The following is a 12780-nucleotide window of genomic DNA, read 5'->3' as shown; positions in this document are numbered from 1 at the left end:
CTGAACGGTTCACGCTCGAAGCATTCCCGCCAAAGCTGAAGGATTATTGTACAATGTCGTGTGTTCTCTCCATTACGGGTTACGACAGCCTTGCTTGCCGTTTTAACACACGTGTCGGATAAAGTGTTTCTAAGCAACACGTTATGAGTGCAGTGCACGGTCCGCTGTGACCCGACGTATGGCCCCTCATGGGTTTATTCCCTTGGGGTCTGCGGCTCGCTGTAATACCTACTACTATGACTTTTATGCAACGATCCTCGAGAGATCCTAAAAGTGTTTGAAGAGATAAGCGAGAGATTCTCAGGTGGATGTCCTGAGGGCCCCATCAGAGGAGCGCCATACTACCACCACCATAAGCGTACAACCGCACGGAGGGTGTCCCCCTTCACAATCCCCCTCCACAGGGTAATTATGATGTGTGAAACAGGGGGGTACATCTTCACCCGTGGCAGCTACCCTGCGAAACCCTGCCTTCCCCGGTATTTCGCGGCACCCTCATCCAGTGAACCTAGTCAACTTCTCAGTGGATCGATTAAGTTCCACCAACCGCCAGCATCCAACGGAATCTGCCGGATCGACTGCGGCCCAACTCCATTCCTGGCCGGCTCGCGAGTCAACTTTATCCCAGGCTACCACCGTCCATCGACTAGGGACACTTTTCCCTCCACCATCGAAAGGATTTTCGACATTGAACACCATTTGCGACCTGATCTTTACAATAGTTACAAGTTACTAGTTACAAGTTCCGCACAAGTGCAGGGGTGTCCGTAAAAGCCGGGGAAGGGGGCCATGGACGGTAAATCGTTTTTAGTGCGGTTACGTGGTGGACCATCATCGTCCTCCCTCGTCCGCTTGAGCACGAAGCGCCTTAGTGCAACGTGCCGGGTCTCCCAGACTTCCGAGAGGAACCTGGCTAGCGCCAGGGGTTGGGCCTCGGTCATAATCGTGCGCATGTTGCGCCCTTGAAGCGCGAGGTCACGTTCGTACTTAGCCCGTGTACTTGCGTACGCCGGGCATCCCACAAAGACATGCATTTCGTCTTCAACCGCCCCGCAATCACAGAGCCTGCAGGTGCGCGCTGTGCGCTCACGGCCGTTAGGTCGGTTAATCTCTAACTCCCAACAGCCTAACCGGAAACGCATAAGCATTTGATGCAAACGTTGAGGCATGGTGATTTCAGCGTGGGCCAACCACTTATGCCTCGTGCCCCTAAGTGGGGGCGCCCCCATCCAGTATATAGCACCTGGCCATGATCTCACGCTCCCCACACTATCGATATGCTGCCGAGGAATCGAACCCCAACCCATCAACCGCAAACTACGCTCATACCTCCAAGAATAATGCATAATAGATTAAACGAGTTGACCCATCTATACCGGCATGTACTACGCCCCGCCCAATGCCCGAGAGTCTTGCATTGTCGTAGCTGTTGAGATGCACCAGCCGCGCCGCTGCGGTCTCGGCCTGCTGATGCCTGCTGGCTGCATGAACGGACGCAGGCGGCGCGCATCGTGCTTGACAATTTCGCCCTACAAAAGAGCCGCAGCCAGGCCGTCAAGCGTCATTGCCGTCAGGCCGTCAAGCATCATTGCGCCTCCGTCATAAAGTAGCTGTGACGAAGTTTAGAGTCAGCATAAAGCGGATGGAACCAGGGAACAGGACATGGTCGGCAGGAGCAGATCTTGCTCGCTGTGCTGCGCCAAGGCAACATGCCAGGTAGGAACACCAACGGCAGCTTTCTGAAATCACCACCTGGCGGTCACCATGATAGATTCGGCGGAGGGCCGGTGGCACTCCAGCCAGAAGGCTGCCCCGCAATCAACGCACAAAGCTGACACGCAAGCAAGGCTCAGCCCGGATACGTGTATATCTTCCCTGGGATATGATAAAACGTCTGGCATCAATACGTTGCAGGATTTATCCAAGGTGTAATCTATTCCTTCAGCGTGAATGTGAGGAATGTGAGAGTAGGACGGAGCTTTCCGCCACGCAGCAGCTTGCAGCAACGTCCCAACGGAGCTGCAAGCGGTAACTGCAAATGCGCAACATATAATCTTGTGGCCATTTCCTGCGTGTTACGATTAAGACCGTGTGCAACAGGTACACTTCTTAATATGTTGTTACAGGGTGGTTAAGCTTCACCAGTGGCCTCCTTCCCGAGGCAGTTCCCTGCTCTCCCCTGCTAGAGGGGCACCCTAATCCATTCACCCCATCCGACTTCAGAATGTACTCTTTGAGTTTGGCAACTCACCACCGGCATCCAACCAAATCTAGCGGATCAACGGCGCGTCAACTTAGTTCCTGGTCAGCTCGCAAGTCACATCCAGGTCTCGTCACATCCTTTCGTAGACTTATCCTACTCGCCGGACTCTGCATAAGGCACCATCGCTGGTAAATTGGTTAAAGCTGAAGCTCGGAGCGCTATGCACACAATGCCCGTTATGTTATAGACTTGTAGTTGTTGCGAGTAGAGGGTAGGACAAACTGTCGGGCAGAGCAATTCTGTTGACTACCCCGGTCGCACAATTCCCGTGCTTCCCTAATTCGACACCCTGAACACGCTAATTCTGACTGTCCGAATGTCCCTGCCAGGCCAATTCGACACCCTGTCAGCCTAATTCTGACTGTCGGAATGTCCCTGCCAGGCCAATTCATATCCCTGTCAGGCCAATTCAAGGGCCTGTCCCGGCAATTCAACTTGTCCCAGGTGTCAATTTAAACCCTTCTACCGAGCAATCTAGACCAATTGCAGGGTCTGCCCCGCCCAACGGAGAGCTCGATGGATTAAGGCATAGATTGCATATGGCGAACATATTCTTCTCGGCAGACATCTGCATTTTCATTTGTTTTCAATGTAGCTCGTGGTACTGAGTTTAGCGGTTTATCAGAGATTTGTCATTGTTTCCACCCGAACCTATTCATGCATACGAGTGTTGTGGGATAAACTGGACGGACTGTCGATAAAGTGTGGTGGGAAAACAGTGGGACCTCGGCAGCTGACTTGACTGGGTAATGCAGTCGTGGCCCTGAGTGCTTGCCTCCGGTAGAAGTAGTAGTGCCAGAGTACGGTAACCAGGTGTGCAAGTTTTCCCACTCCATGTCGTGGGATTGAATCTAATACACACATGAGGCACTTGTAAGCGGTCCTCTTGCAAAGTTTTTCTGTAAAATCCTTAAAAGTCATGTGCTTTTGGATGCCAGCCCCAGCCAATCCTGCCAACTTGACAGCTAATTCGACACCCTGTCAGGCTAATTCGATACCCTGTCAGGCCAATTTGACACCCCGAACAGGTCAATTCGATACCCTGTCAGGCTAATTCAATACCCTGTTAGGCCAATTCGGCACCCGGACAGGCCAATTCGACACCCGGACAGGCCAATTCAGGCGCAGCACAGCCCAATTCCGAGGCTCCACAGCGCATCGAATACCTCCGGCGGGTCCGCCAGAACAATTCCAGACCTCGGCAGACCAATTCTTTTGTCAGGAATAAAATCCAGGCTAATTCTGCGACAGAGCTCTTCCCTAATTCCAGCCCGAATCCTACCCTCCTTTGCGAGCGGCACTAGGACAGCGATCGACAACGAGGACAGCGTTGGACTCAGTTTCAAAGTTGTGGTCATAGATTCCTATTCACGTACACAACATTGCCTGACATGAACAGTATTCTAGCAGTATGGGCGACAGCTTTCCCTGTTTGCCTGTGCTCTGTATGTCTCGGCAGTATGAAAGCTGTATCCTCTGCTGCATCATGTTGTTAAAATAGATATCGCTGTTTCATCATGTTTGTTCCGTAAATTGGAGAATTTGCTTATGCCTCTGACTCAGCAGGCGCAGGCAACGGAGATTGAATTTCAAGGTTTAGCCCGTTATGCATGATGCCAAAACCTACAAACCTTATTCAACATTAAGCTATAAAATGTCATATTACAGGTTTGATCTTTGTTTGTCCGAGTGAGAGCAGAGTGACCATCCGTGAAGAGGCTCAAGCCAGCTCAAGCGACACTTAAAGGAATTGACTTTGCGCAAATAGAGGCCTAATTGTTTTGATAAAGAGACATAACGGTGAACTTTTTAAAAATGATTGGAAAATTGATTCGCAGGCAGGAGGTGAGGGATCTGTGATGTCTTTAATTGTCCTTTGAACTGGGCGTAAAACAAGAAGAACTTCTCAAGTAGCAACGCTTTTATACAAAGCAAATCATAGCCTTAATGATTAGCTTGTAGCTGGTGCGAGCGAGTTGGTACGCGAAGATGGAACCCCTTGGGACCCTGGACCGGCCAAGGCTGTGTGTCCCTGGCCGTCGAAAATCTGGCACAGCAGGCCACAGGCAAAGCTGCTTTGCTTCCCAACTAATGGACACAGGTTCATCTCATTGTTAGATGCTCTCTGAATGTCTTCTCCAAAACCCTCAACCCCGTTGAAGTCGCCCTTCCCCCCACACACGGAACGCTAGCTCCCATCTCTACTCCCTCAAAGTACATGTAGAAACTGCAGGCGTAGCTATAATGTTGAACACGGAGGGTTCTGGAAGCTTCGCCTGGCAACACCACGGCTGATGAGCCGCTGCGGACATGCGTACATGGCCAACTGTCCCGAGATTATAAGCTGAGGGATTTATTCAGAAACATTATTCAGAAACATTAGATTTGCTTCATTATCGCTTGCTTGAAGTTCCACAAGCCTTTGGTGCCTAGTCGAACCCTAACACTTCCCAGCAGCTGTGCGCGAGGGAATGGCTAGTTGCTTGTGTAGAATGGTGTTCAATATCAGATCGTTTGTTATTGTTGTCAAGGTCTACAAAAACAACGAGTGATGGCCTCAAAGCGTGCCTCTATTCCTTCGTCCCGACTCATCGGTTGCCTTGAAGGTTAATAGATGTGAGCAGTGCGATACGCACTTCAAGTAGGTTTTTCATAGACAAACACTTATTTAATCTAAGATAAAAATGTAAGATTTCAAAAAGTTGCAGCTTCTGGACTGAAGCTGATCTGTAGTACGGCTCGGCCTCGGTCGAGGCTTCCAATAGGAGGACTTGCGATATTACGGAGGCAGAAACAATCAGGAGCTAAGATGAAAATAGGTATTAAGACTTTGTATATTATTCTGGGAAATATGGCTCAGTAGCCAGAACTAGCTACGCGCTTCTTGTTGGCCGCTGCAGGATCGGGGCCCATAAACAAGCCCCCACGCGAAGAAGCCGAACACCTTCAAGCTTGAAGTGAGTTGGGTAATGTCTCAGGGCAAAGTGCTGCAGGGCTGCAAGATGGTTGTGCCTGTGTAACGCTCTACTGTTGTTTGCTTGTTGAGCTTAAGGGGCTTTCTGAAAGTTTCTTCAGTTTTCATTTCTTCAGAGAAAATATACATCTTGAAACTCACTTCTATCCTCCGCATTTTGCGTCCGGCGCGCATCTGGACGTGAAACGACCAAGTGCAGGTTAAGGCGGGTCGAGGCGGGTCGCCATCACGCGAACTCCTTCATCCAAGTCATTGCCGGGACCAGAGTATAGCACCTGTGGCAATGATGATGTCCACCACCACCTGGCACGGGCCAGTTGCGCCGCCACTCGAGGCTGCCCCGGTAACAACGAAGACACGACCAGCAGCTTCTGCCTGCTGCCACACCTACTGTGCCTGCGTGCGTTTCACATATGCGGCTCGCTCGCTGCAACGCTTGCTCGCATCACCATCGCTCGCCATCGCTGTGTTGCTCTCACCCGCATAAACGTGATACCGGTACCTGTTAAGCTGACCTGCTATAACCTAACCGTAGTTCTCGGTCCTCCATTATTAACCGCGGCGTTGCACGTGCTACCCAATAATGTATGATATGAATGCCGCGAGGGCAATCAGCTCACCTACCTATTCAGTCGCCATTGTCGCATCTACCATGAACTCATTTCCCGGCCTGCCGTGGCCCCGCTACACGCAGGTACCGGCGTCATCACGCACAGATCCTTTTCCCGCTGTCATGCCAGCACCTTCCGGATCCGCCTGGCTCCTGACACCAGTCGCCGCACCCACGGCTTGGGTGGCACCCGACGGAGGGCTCCTGTGGACGGAGCCGCCCATGGTGCCTGTGCTGTCCCAACTGGTGGCCACGCCAGCGGGACCTGTCTGGGTGCCAATCACCCATCCCCCGGTCCAGCCACGGCCCGTGTGGGGCTCGCCAGGATCGACAACCGGAGCAGGAACGGCTTCGGCAAGGCCCAGCCCTACGTCCCGCGCTGGTCAGCCCTTCTGCAGGGCTTCCGGGGGTCGCACTACGGGGCGCAGTGCTGCCCATTCCGGCCGTAACCAGCCGCAAAGCCGACGGAGGTCCCGCCAGCCACAGGGCCCGTTTGCGTCGTACGAGCTGCAGGGCCCGAGCGTGCCGTACGAGCTGCAGGGCCCACAGGTGCCGTACGAGTCGCAGGGCCCAAGCGTGCCGTACGAGCCGCTGGGCCCAAGCGTGCCGTACGAGCTGCAGGGCTCACAGGTGCCGTACGAGCTGCAGGGCCCAAGCGCGCCGTACGAGATGCAGGGCCCTACAAGCCGTAGGGTCCATCCGTAGTACAGTAGAGTTTCCTTTGCTGGACTCTGACGTGGCTTTTCAAGAGTCGGTCATTTGCTGTGAAAAACGAATTGTACCTTCACTGATTGCAACTCTCCCTTCAATAGCCACGGTGTTGGTCATATGTTATTTATTGTCCAGGAGATTTAGTGTAAAAATATACATTCGGTTTCTTATAGGAGTTTTCTTTCCTTTGAGGGTACGTATCAGATCTGCGGTTCTCCCACGTGCTACGGTTTTCGTTGATCGCAGTTACCGCGTCATCTGAATTCAATGTTTGCAAGCGGTGTGAGTGGCAGAGGGGCGGTGGGCGGGGATTTAGAAGTTCGTTTTAGCATATTTTAGCATGGCGCTGCAGTTGTGTGTCTTGGCTCGGCTTGGCCCATGATATGTAAGAACCGTGTCCGATACTCCGCTTTCATTTTCAAAAGTCAGGGTCAAACACTTCACGAAGGAACCATTGCACACCAAGCGACGTTGCCAGGTGCAGGCCGAGGCACAGGCTTGGGGATCATATCCACTCCAAGATTTCATGTCGTATGGACAGCTATGCAGGCAACGGTAACCGTAGCAAGAACTGAAGTCAGGCCAACAGCAATTAATTCCATGCAAGCATTTTACCCCTTGATAGCCTGGTACCGATTTCGTTCAGGGAATCGGAGAGGCTCACGACTAAGTCTACTTCGTGTTTTCTGTCGCTTCGAGGACGATGCTTGTGTACAGCAGGGGAGTATGTTAGGTATGCAAGTTAGTTGTTAATTAGTTAGCGCGCCTTGATGAAGCGCGCCCAGAGATATTACGACATTTGGCGCCATTTCGGAATCTGGTCGCTATATAAGACGATATTGTTATTTAGTTTGTTATGTCAACTTTATTACGCTCTTGTTGTGTGCTAGCTGGTGTGCTAGTCCATTCCATTTCACGCTCGCGGAGACCAGGACGCGAGTTATACAAGACTTATTGACGATTACACCAAAGCTACATTAAGGGGAAGTACTTGCAAAGTCAGTACTCGCGTGTGGAAGTACTTAGGATTGCGGCGCTGCTTGGCCAGCAAACACGCATCACACCGTACTGTTCTCGGGCAGTCCTTGACTTTCCAGTTCAGCTTCACGACTTTGATCGCGTCTTAATTCACGGCGCCAATCACCCATCTCACATCCCACACCATCGATTCATTTATCGCATCACGGCCGTGCAGCACTGCTAATGGATCGCCACCCGACGCCAGCACCACACATGGACCACAAGAAGTCAAAGGGCAAAGAGTCCGTCGACCGTGCTGTAACGTGTTGCATCCCCTGGGGGTACGGTCCCATATCCCATATCAGACGCCCGCCCACGCCACCGACAGCGCTCAGATGCCCTCCTCAGATGCCCTCCTCCTCCTCCACCTCCCGATCATCCACCATGCCAGTTAACGCGTCGAGCCTGAAGGGCTGCTCGTCATGGTAGAAGTTAACCTGTGGATAGTCGACATTGGGAGCGAGGAAGTTGGCGTTAGTGAGGCAGTGGCACACCACCAGGTGGATGTACTGCTCGAAGGTGTCATGCTTACCGTGCTCCCTATGGTAGATGGCGTACTCCAGAACTGAGCGACGATATTTCCGGATGATTTCCTCTGCGCAAACGAAGACTTCCATAGTAGCGTACTTGATGATGTTGAGAATCTGTTCCTGGCTGCGGCGAATTGTGGTAACCTCCCCACCGTCCTCAACCTCAACTGTTGTTGTCCCAAAGTCACTGCGCGAACTGAACTTTGCCGAGACAAGGTTGGCAAAGAAGTTAAAGGAGCTTGACGCGCTCTGAACCGTATCGCGTGTCTTTGCCCACTTCTTCCTGCAGTGCTGTCCAAGGGTCACTTCTACACGCCTATTTTGGGCGCGAACACTCAGGTGGAATTCAGTGAACTTGTACACCCGCCCTGACACGTAAATTTTGCCAAGACCTCGAATTGGTTCTTGATACTGAATTCCACCTTAGTGTTCGCGCCCAAAATAGGCGTGTAGAAGTGACCCTTGGACAGCACTGCAGGAAGAAGTGGGCAAAGACACGCGATATGGTTCAGAGCGCGTCAAGCTCCTTTAACTTCTTTGCCAACCTTGTCTCGGACAAGTTCAGTTCGCGCAGTGACTTTGGGATAACAACAGTTGAGGTTGAGGACGGTGGGGAGGTTACCACAATTCGCCGCAGCCAGGAACAGATTCTCAACATCATCAAGTACGCTACCATGGAAGTCCTCGTTTGTGCAGAGGAAATCATCCGGAAATATCGTCGCTCAGTTCTGGAGTACGCCATCTACCATAGGGAGCACGGCAAGCACGACACCTTCAAGCAGTACATCCACCTGGTGGCGTGCCACTGCCTCACTCACACCAACTTCCTCGCTCCCAATGTCGACTATCCACAAGTTAGCTTCTACCACGACGAGCAGCCCTTCAGGCTCGACGCGTTAACTGGCATCGTGGATGATCGGGAGGTGGAGGAGGAGGGCATCTGAGGAGGGCATCTGAGCGCTGTCGGTGGCGTGGGACCAAATGAATGTATGGGAGATGTCGATGACAACACGTTAGACCCTACCGCCGGCGGGTATGATATGTAACACAGGATTGGTTCAAGGCATACTGATTCCCATAGTCCACTATTGCTGTTCCCAGATATTTCGAACACGAGTTTTTGTGGCATTGGGGGGCATGGGCGGCAGTGGTGATGGAGCTTGGGGCGGGAGTGGTGGCAGCCATTTGGGTGGCAGCGGCATGCAGGGTGCAGCTCATCCTACACCGGCCCTAATGCGGTGGGAGTGGTGTCGGGGGCGTGGGCGGGCGTCTGATATGGGATATGGGACCGCACTCCCAGGGGGTGCAACATGTTACAGCACAGCCGACGGACTCTTTGCCCTTTGACTTCTTGTGGCCCATGTGTGGTGCTGGCATCGGGTGGCTATTCATTAGCAGTGCTGCACGGCCGTGATGTGATAAATGAATCAATGGTGTGGGATGTGAGAAGGGCGGATGGCGCCGTGGATCAAGACACGATCATAGTCGTGAAGCTGGACTGGAAAGTCAAGGACTGCCCAAGAACAGTACAGCGTGGTGTGTGTATGCTGGCCAAGCAGCGCCGCAGACCGTTTGCCATCCGGCTTTCAGGTGGTGGCGGCAGGGAGCAGCTATCAGGACATGGTGGCCGTGTGGATTGAACAGCGATGGTGGGGAGCAGTGTTGGGGGTATGACTGCCTCGTCGGACGGAGAGGTGGTGTGGTCATGCGGTTTCACAAGGCAATCATGTGGAGAGGGTGTCTGTTTCATTTGCTGGGCCGAGAGGCAAGACGCGGTGATGGTGGTGTGTGGGTGGCATCAGTAGACTAAAAAACCAACTATCTAATAATGCACGCTGCCGAAATGATTGCAGGCAGTACGAGCACTAGCTCTCTGTATGGATGGTGCGGCTGATGTGATTGCAGGGAAATGGCGGCGGCGGTCCATGGGGTTTAGGGGAAGAAGGTTTGCGGATATGGAGTTCATATCGACAAACCCCGATCAGGGGTGCTATCTTCTTGCGGAATTTGGTAGATGCAGGCGGGATGCAAATTAGTTAGCTCCAGCTGCGTCTACCAAATTCCGCAAGAAGATAGCAACCCTGTGATGCTTACATCGGGTCTGTGCTGTAAGTCTGCGCTGTGAGTCTGTGCTGTAAGTCTGCACTGTAAGTCTATGCTGTCCTGCCTGGCCCCCCGCCCCACTCCGCCCATGCCTCGGTTCTTCTATGCCAGGCAGTTCGGAGGGCAGTCGCTAATATCCAAGGTCATGAGGAACACATGAGCACCGAAGTAGCCTGCAAGCCCTGGTGCCTCCATCCATGGCACTCATACCACATGGCAGTGTCGCTTTTTTTGGCCCATAGGTGCAGCTTTGGGATGGAGAGCCTGTACACCAAGGTGTGTGCGGCAGCGATGAGGTGATACCTGCTGGCCGGGGAACTCCGGTATCACCATCAAGCTCGCCAGCCAGTTGTCTAAATCCGGCCGGACCGTTGGCATGTCCTTAAGCTGCAAGGTTGTAGTGCTGACGAACTTGCCGGCTAGTGTGTGTGCAGCCAAGACCACAGGAGCCTTGTCGGTTTGCATTTACACCAAGTTGCTCATGCAACAAGATCAACTCGTTCCATTCATCCACACACACATGCCAAACCTCTCCTGCTGCATCTACCGTTGGGGAAATTCATGGTACACGCTACAAACCGCCAGGCAAGGTCATCTGGTACCAACACACTGCTGCTGCAAATCTTGGACCCAGCTCTGTGGGACGGTGACATGTCTGTGGACCTGCCTCCACACATGGACTGGCAGAACAACCTGGGGGCCGGAGAGGTGGATGGGGGGCGGTGCAGGGCCTGGTGAGGGCGGGCGGCCGCGCTTCTTGGCGCCATTCGGCTTGGGGTGCCACACGCACGTCCAGATGAACTTGGTGTACCTGGTAGGTACCGGTGGCACACCGCTCAGGAGGCGCCTGTCCTTCAAACAAAACAAGTTGTATTCTAACACCTGACACACATAAAGTAAGCAAGTGTACATGGGGCGGTGGTTATATCGCCGACAAAGATACAAACATTACAAAGCACATCATTGCGGGTGCACGAACATGCAGACATGGACTTCAGGTGCCCAGTCAGTTCTTGCCACCCACCACCTGGTTGCCCTTCGCCACTATCACGCAGCTTATTTCTACGGACTTTTAATACCACGCCTTTAATAAACATCTACTGAAAACGTCAACCTACGTCTACAGCTTCAGTGGAAAATCTGAACACGCCGCTGCTTATTCTCATGTTTTGAATTGAATTGTTACAGAGAGGGAGGCTCATGGGCCACTTGAACACATTGTCATTTCTACGATTTATCGCACCATACAGCACCATCAACTATTACCACACTGTACTACGCCCGGGCACAGGTATCAGGAGGGCGGCCCCCTCACCGGCCCGACTGCCCAGCTGCCGCCGGCACACGAACCTACCGACAGAGGGGTGGAAACAAAGTGAGACGGCTTCATGACCTGACCATCACCTGACCATCGATTTGGAGCTCCCTTTCACACACACCCTTGGGGACCCCACACCCCTTGCCCCGCACCTGTCCATGTGGTGTGTCCGGGAGGACGACACATCCATTTCGTCCAGGTACCAGGTGCCGCCCTCAACACCCACCAACACGCCAGCAAGGGGACCCAGCGCAGCAGCAGCAGCAGCAGCAGGCGAAGGAGGCTGCACAGCAGTGCATGCAAAATGTACAGCAACGGTGCGGGTGTTGCAACTCTAATGGCCGGCAGCTAACGGCCGGCCGGTGGATTCTCGGCGGCTGCATCTGCTCGATGCGGTACGGCAGCATCTCGGTGAGCTGTACGATAACATTGCTAACATAGTGCTACAGGAGGCCAGCGGGTTGGAGCGGGAGGTAGCATTTGTGCAGGAATTAGACAAGTTCGTCCGCAGTGAGATGCCTATGTGTGGCTGTGTGCCGCTTGCAACTGCCTCCACAGCCGGAGCCAGGTGCAGTGGGCTAGTATGTATGTTGTTACACGATGGTTAACTTCGCCTGCGGCCCCCTTTCCCGGGGCAGTCCCTGCTCTCCCCTGCTAGAGGGGCACCCTAATCCGTCACCCCATCCGACTTCAGAATGTATTCGTTGGGTTTGGCAACTCACCACCAGCATCCAACCAAATCTAGCGGATCAACGGTGCATCAGTATGTCTAGAGGGTAGGACAAACTGTCGGGCAGAGCAATTCTTTTGACTGCCCCGGTCGCACAATTCCCGTGCTTCCCTAATTCGACACCCTGAACACGCTAATTCTGACTGTCCGAATGTCCCTGCCAGGCCAATTCGACACCCTGTCAGCCTAATTCTGAATGTCGGAATGTCCCGCCAGGCTAATTCGTATCCCTGTCAGGCTAATCCTGACTGTCGGAATGTCCCTGCCAGGCCAATTCATATCCCTGTCAGGCCAATTCAAGAGCCTGTCCCGGCAATTCAACTTGTCCCAGGTGCCAATTTAAACCCTTCTACCGAGCAATTTAGACCAATTGCAGGGTCTGCCCCCAAACTCTCAGGCACGCATTCAGAATCGCGGGAGTTGAAGGAACTTTACAAAACAAGGGGAGCACTTACAAATATCTCTCGTGTGTTTGTTGGTTTCAAATCCGTACATGCTTGTACGGNGTAACAAGGCGTGTG

General features: G+C 53.0%; 3 protein-coding genes across 3 annotated transcripts in view; 2 read left to right on the top strand and 1 right to left on the bottom strand.

Moving 5' to 3' along the window:
* Positions 1–4078: 4078 nt before the first annotated feature.
* On the top strand, positions 4079–6552 carry VOLCADRAFT_94954 (uncharacterized protein; the record flags this gene model as incomplete). The annotated part of the gene is made up of 2 exons (XM_002954130.1): positions 4079–4108; positions 5932–6552. 2 exons carry the CDS (start codon positions 4079–4081, stop codon positions 6550–6552), a joined length of 651 nt encoding a protein of 216 aa, XP_002954176.1.
* Positions 6553–8611: 2059 nt separating this feature from the next.
* Positions 8612–9052, top strand: VOLCADRAFT_94953 (uncharacterized protein; the record flags this gene model as incomplete). Its single annotated transcript, XM_002954129.1, has 1 exon — positions 8612–9052. One exon carries the CDS (start codon positions 8612–8614, stop codon positions 9050–9052), a length of 441 nt encoding a protein of 146 aa, XP_002954175.1.
* Positions 9053–10802: 1750 nt separating this feature from the next.
* The window catches only part of VOLCADRAFT_94952 (uncharacterized protein), a gene marked incomplete at both ends in the record, with an annotated part of 4038 nt that continues 2060 nt past the window's right edge, over positions 10803–12780 (bottom strand). Inside the window, 5 exons of the mRNA XM_002954042.1 lie at positions 10803–10904; positions 11023–11093; positions 11527–11561; positions 11682–11812; positions 11883–11972. Coding sequence (XP_002954088.1) covers positions 10803–10904; positions 11023–11093; positions 11527–11561; positions 11682–11812; positions 11883–11972 — 429 coding nt within the window. The remainder of the gene's footprint in view (positions 10905–11022; positions 11094–11526; positions 11562–11681; positions 11813–11882; positions 11973–12780) is intronic.

This window comes from Volvox carteri (assembly GCF_000143455.1).
Source record: "Volvox carteri f. nagariensis unplaced genomic scaffold VOLCAscaffold_40, whole genome shotgun sequence".
In the NCBI taxonomy this organism is placed as follows: Eukaryota; Viridiplantae; Chlorophyta; class Chlorophyceae; order Chlamydomonadales; family Volvocaceae; genus Volvox; species Volvox carteri.
The sequence above is the reverse complement of the archived record's forward strand: the minus strand, read 5'-3'. Positions and strand labels throughout refer to the sequence as shown.